Raw genomic sequence first — 6,570 nt, forward strand, 5'->3', positions numbered from 1 at the left:
TTTATATATGACCTAATAACAAATATTGTTACCAATATCATTTATGGGGATATGAATCTAAAACAATTAGATGAAATAAAAATATGCCCATTTGATGCAGAGAGAGGTGAAATTGAGATTTGACAAAGATTTTGAAAGTAATGAACATAGTCCCGCCATTTCAGAAAAAAAGGAAGCATAGACCTGTTAGCCTTGTGGGCAAAATGCTGGATTCTATCATAACAGTAACACAGTTACAGATGGTGGAGTGGATCCAATTTACAGGAGTCATAGTTATGTTTTACAAACTTTCCCTAATTTAAAATGAAACTAAAATGTTCCTGAGAGGAGAATGGTGGGAAGACTATGGCTCTGCTCAGAAACTGGGACATCATGAACAACAAACCAAACCCAAACTGACTGAAAATCAAATTGGTCAGAGTATTGAATACAGGAGTTGAGAAGTCACGTTGCAGCTTACAGGACATTGTTAGGCAAATTTTAGAATATTACGTGCAGTTCTGGTCTCCTTCCTATTGGAAGGATGTTGTGAAACTTGAAAATGTGCACAAAAGATTTACAAGGATGTTGCCAAGGTTGGAGATTTGAGCAATAGGGAGAGGTTGAATAGGCTGGGGCTGTTTTCCCAGGAGCGTCAGAGGCTGAGGGGTAGGACAAATAGACAGAGTCTTTTTCCTGGGGTTGGAGAGTCCAGAACTAGAGGGCACAGGTTTAGGGTGAGAGGGGAAAGATATAAAAGAGACTTAAGGGGCAACTTTTCCATGCAGATGGTGGTACATGTATGGAATGAGCTGCCAGAGGAAGTGGTGGAAGCTAGTAGAATTGCAATATTTAAAAAGCATCTGGATGGGCATATGATTAGGAAGGGTTTGGAGAGATATTGGCCAGGTGTTGGCAGGTGGGAGTAGATTGGGTTGGGATATCTGGTCGGCATGGACAAGTTGGACCGAAGAGCCTGTTTCTTTGCTGTACGTCTCTATGACTATGGAGAGAATGTGAGAAAGCGAGAGAGCAAGAACGAGAACGAGACAGAAAGAGACAGAGAGAGACAGAATGCAGCTGCTCTGAAGGCAAGAAATAACTTTTTGTGTTAGCAGCCAATTCTGGTAAGAGTTGACTCTGCTGGTATTTTGGGGTTTTGCTGTCTAGATTAGAAAACATTATAGGAATTAATTGTTAAATGGTGTATACAGAACCTTTGTTCTTCCACTGACCCGTCTTCAACTCGCCCAACAAGATGTAGAAGAAAGTGAGGAATGCAGATGCCAGAGTGTCAGAGTCCAAAAGCATGCTGCTGGAAAAGTACAACAGGTCAAGCAGCATCTGAGGAGTACGAGAGTTGACATTTCGGGCAGAAACCCCATTCTGAAAGAAGGGCTTCTGCCCAAAACATTGGCTCTCCTGTCCCTCTGATGCTGCCTGACCCGCTGTGCTTTTCGAACCCCATACGTTTTGACTCCAACTGGGCGTGGCCAGCCAATCATGTGTTGCCCATGACCATCATAGTTGTACAGTGCCGTCACAGAGCAGTGTCTGTCAGAAGGCCAGCAGAGCAAAAAATACCAGCTTTATATGAGGGGAACAAATATGAGGCCACCTGACACTTACACATTGCTTCTGCAACTCTCACTCTCCCTTGCTGAATTGCAGAATTTCAATTGGCACATGGTCTGTTCCTGCGTCATAAACCCTATGTGATCCTGGCAACCACATTGATGAGCAGGCAGCAAGATGTTTGCATCTCACCTTAACTGGGCACAGACAAATTGTGCAGTACAATTCCCTGCTGTCAGAACATTATTAGTCAGCAATTTTAACACACTGAAGTTAATGAAAAAGTTGAAATTTAGGTCAGAATTCAGACAATTTACAATTGCCTGTTCTGATATAATGTATATTTATGGCCCAAAGTGTACTAAATTCCCAGCAATAGAAATTATTATTTCATTAATGCTAACCCTATATTAAAAAAAAGGTATTGTTGATGATCCTTGGAAGTCCAATGACTCAATAATATTCTTGCTATTGACATCTATGCAAGATGTTCTATGCAAAACGATTATCCATTCTCTCACTCATTCAGATTGACAGAATGAGCAATCAGTCCCAACAGAATTGAGCACCGTACCTTTGGGAATCCTGCTGCATGTTTCATCTACTCCCCACCAACTGAAGCAATCTGCCCACGGCAATGGTGATTGGAAGGATGCAAACAGATAGTACAGACTGTAGGCGAGGATGCAGGTATATGAAATGTTGTCAAATGCTGCAAATACAATGGTATTTATGCCCAAACCTTAAAGTTAAACAAGAAGCATGAGATTAGTTTTGAAATAAATTAAGAGTCATTGAGGCATAGAGTCCTACAGCACGGCGACAGGCCCTTTGGCCCAAACTGCCCCATGCTGACCAAAATATCACTTGACAAAATACCCTGGAAGAACTGCAACAAATATTACATTGGATTGATGGGCAGGAAAATTGCCAACAAGATACACGAGCACCAAGTAGCCACCAAAAGATATAACCAACTATCACTGGTATCCTCACACACAGATGAAAAGGGACACTCGTTCGACTGGGACAATACATCCATCCTGGCTAAACAAAGACACCCATGGGAATTCCTAGAAGCCAGGCATTCAAACTGAAACTCCATCAGCAAATACATCGGTCTGGACCCCATGTGGACTCAGAAAAAGAACCGGAAGATATCACCCATCACGACAGACTGAGACATGTAAATAGAAAGTAGGACAGAACAACAGCGCTTCAACGGAGGCTCACTGATAATGTTACCTAGCAAAACGTCTGAGAACAAATGTACCAGCTCAGCGAGCAAACTTACAACCTGAACCACTAGCTGAGCTACCAACCTTCTCAAAAATTGCAAATGTCCATCTGTTCTAATCCCATTTCCCTGCACTTGGCCCATATCCTTCTAATTCTTTCCTATCCATCTATTTGTCCAAATGCCTTTTAAATGTTGTTAATATACCCACTTTCACTGGCAGCTCATTCCATATGCATACCACTCTCCTTATGAAAAAGGTTGCCCTTCAGTTTTATTCCCTTTTATTCTTTTCCCTCTAATCTTAAACTGATGCCCTTTGGTCCTCAATTCCCCAATTCTGCGAAAAGACAGAGAATTCACCCTACCTATGCCTCTTATCATCTTATACACCTCTATAAGATCCTCCCTCCGTCTCCTACACTCTAAAGAAAAAAAGTCCTAACTTGTCCAAGCTCTCCCTATAACTCAGACCATTGAGTCCAAGCAACATCCTCGTAAATTTCTACTGCACTCTTTCCAGTTTAATAACATATTTCTGATAACAAAGTGACCAAAACTGAACACAAGACTTCAAGTGCGGCATCACGAATGTCCTGTTTAACTGCAACATAACTTCCCAATTTCTATACTCATTGGCCAGACTGATGAAGGCCAGTGTGCCAAAAGCCTTCTTCACTGCCCTGTCTACCTGTGACTCCACTTTCAGTGAACTGTGAATCCCTGAACTCTAAGATCCCTCTGTTCCACTCACTCCTTACGGCCTTACCATTCACCATGAAATCCTACCTTGATTTGATTTTCCAAAATGCAAGACCTCACGCTTATCTATATTAAGTTCCACTTGCCATTTCTCGGACACTCCCCAGCTGATCAAGGTCTTGTTGCAATTTATGATAACCTTCCTCACTGTCCATTATACCACCTATTTTAGTGTCATCAGCAAAGTTACTAATCACGCTTTGAACATTCTCATCCAAATCATTCATACAGATAACAAACAGTAGTGGGCCTAGCACCAACCTCTGAAGCATTCCACTCGTTGCAGTCCGACAAGCAGCTTTCTGTTATTACCCACTGCTTCCTACCATCAAGCCAATTGTGCATCCAATGTGCCAGCTCCAACTGGATTACATGCGATCTGGCCTTTCAGAGCAACCTACCATGTGGAATCTTATCAAAGGCCATACTGAAATCCATTTTGACTATGACTACCGCCCCGCCCTCATCAACCTTCCTGGTCACTTCATCAAAGGTTGCTAACAAATTTGTGAGGCATAGTCTCTCATTCACAAAGCCATGCTGACTACTTCTAAACAAACCGTTTTTCCAAACGCATGTACACCTTACCCCGTAGAATCTTCTCAAGCAACTTACCTACCATACATGTTAGGCTTATTGGTCTATAGTTCCCAAGCTTTTCTTTACAGCCCTTCTTGAATAAGGGCACACCATTCCTCCACACAGAATTAGCTGGTAGACAAAATCAATCTTATCTAGTTGCCTGTTGGCATTGCAATTTCTGTTGTTGTTTGTGCGCACATAATCCTCTGGAAATACGTGATGGATGAGTATAAGCTGTACTTTAATTCCAAGAACCTTAATTTGGATCGATATGTTTCTAATTATTGAAATGTAAAATTCTTGAGTCCATTCAACTTCAAATGTCGCATTTTCATTGCATTTGCAACAAAACTCCTGAACAATATTGGCTGAGATTTTCAGGGTTCCAGATATGCTGTCATCAGTTACGTATTTTAGAAGGGAGGGGGACCAACATGAAGGGACTGAAATGGATGTTGATCTAAGAAATAATTTACGAATAAAGTCAATAGTCTGAGATTTTACTGGCCTGTCCCAGTGTCATACCAAAGGCAGAGGAGCTCCTCTGAATCCTATGTAAACAGCAAACTACTCGATGAGGCAGCATGTCTTAACAGCAAGGCTAGAACATCGAGGACATTACCTTTCACTGTGAATGAAAATAAGAAAGGTATCCATTTATATAGTCTTTTGTATAAACGTAAGACATCTCTACGCACCTTACAGATAATTTATAGGGGGAGGAAACAGCCTGGTGATATTATTGCTGAACTGTTAATCCAGAGACCAAGATAATGTTCTGGGAACCAGGGTTCGATTCCTGTCATAACAGATGGCAAAATTTGAATTCAATACAAATGTGGAATGAAGAGTTTAATGATAACTCGTAAAAAGGTTGAGTCTATTTTTTACAGTTGGAAAAGACCATTTCAATTAGTTCTTGTATAACGGACTATAGTTACTGTTTCTTTTCCTTTTTTGTGTGCAATAAACCGGCTTATTTATAAGATAGAGTAAATGATAGCATCTTACATTGAGTTTGAAGGTGATGTAGTTCAATCAGAAATGGTGATATTAAATATAAACAAAGAGATTTAATAATAGGTGAAGATAAAGATTAGCTATGGGTGGATTATGACCCAAAGTGAAAGGTACGACAGTAGACATGCAATGGTTAACACTGAAAGACAAACAAAGATGATGGAATACCACAGGTCACAACAGCATATGTTTTTGGTGGGGATAGATATTATATAGAACTGTAGGCTAATCCACAACATTCCTGTACACTCCCTGACCTCATTCCCAAAGCATGGAGCATTGGTGGGTGTTAAAGTCAGTAACTCTCTCATCATACACAAATAATTAATGGTCAAATGATTTGTTAAAGACTCAGTTGACCACAGTATTACACTGCGCACACCCCCATCAAACAGTTGGTGCAGGCAGGAGTGTGATTCCATTCTTATAACAATCAAATTGTCTGGTATCGCCACTGGGTGGGATGTTCTTCATGGTGTTTCATATTTGCCCACCTGTAGTGCTTTAAGGCTCGCTTTGGACTCCGAGCTCACTGCTGATTCTGTCTGGATGAGGGGGGAGGCATACTAGCTAACTTCACTCTCTGTAATTAGCAATGAAAATACATTCTTTTAAAGCACAGAACCCCCCCCCCCAAGTATAGTGTTCCAACTGCGGGTAACAAAACAAATCTAAGATCACATTGGATCAAAGGAAGACGCCTGTAAAGTGTCAAAAAGAAAGTAAATAAAAGATTCAGAGCATTTTAGCAAAGGAGGACCAAGGAAAACATTGATAAAATGGACTATGAAACTAAACGAGTGAGAAACAAAAGCAGAGTGTAAATGTTTTTTTTATACGTGTAAAAAGGAATAGAACAGCAAAAGTAAATGTGATCAAAGTTTGTGAGAAGATTTGTAGCTCGGGTGCTCGTTGTTGTGGTTCTGTTCGCCGAGCTGGAAGTTTTTGTTGCAAACGTTTCGTCCCCTGTCAGTGCTTGGGAGCCTCCTGTGAAGCGCTTCTGTGGTGTTTCCTCCGGCATTTAGTGGCCTGTCCCTGCCGCTTCCGGTTGTCAGTTTCAGCTGTCCGCTGTAGTGGCCGGTATATTGGTCCACTTTTTATAGGTGTTCCTCTTCCTCTTGGAATTCGCAAAAAGGTATTCGCAAAAAACGGATATCCTCGCAACTTCATCAACAGATGCCTAAGGGAAAGACAACAGAACGAGGACATGCCGCAACCCAAAGGACTAGCCACACTACCATACATCAAGAACATCTCTGAAATGACAGCCAGACTACTGCGACCACTAGGACTTATAACAGCACACAAACCAACAGCCACACTCAGACAACAACTCACCAGAACGAAGGACCCGATACCCAGCATGAGCAAAACCAATGTAGTGTACAAAATCCCATGCAAAGACTGCACAAAAC

General features: G+C 41.4%; 1 protein-coding gene across 1 annotated transcript in view; it reads right to left on the reverse strand.

The window, feature by feature from the left end:
- LOC122557539 (sodium- and chloride-dependent neutral and basic amino acid transporter B(0+)-like) overlaps positions 1 to 6,570 on the reverse strand; it is a 321,849-nt gene that overhangs the window by 312,283 nt on the left and 2,996 nt on the right. Inside the window, exon 3 of the mRNA XM_043705286.1 lies at positions 2,129 to 2,296. Within this exon, the coding sequence (XP_043561221.1) occupies positions 2,129 to 2,296 (168 nt within the window). The remainder of the gene's footprint in view (positions 1 to 2,128; positions 2,297 to 6,570) is intronic.

This window comes from Chiloscyllium plagiosum, chromosome 15 (genome assembly GCF_004010195.1).
Source record: "Chiloscyllium plagiosum isolate BGI_BamShark_2017 chromosome 15, ASM401019v2, whole genome shotgun sequence".
Classification (NCBI taxonomy): domain Eukaryota; kingdom Metazoa; phylum Chordata; class Chondrichthyes; order Orectolobiformes; family Hemiscylliidae; genus Chiloscyllium; species Chiloscyllium plagiosum.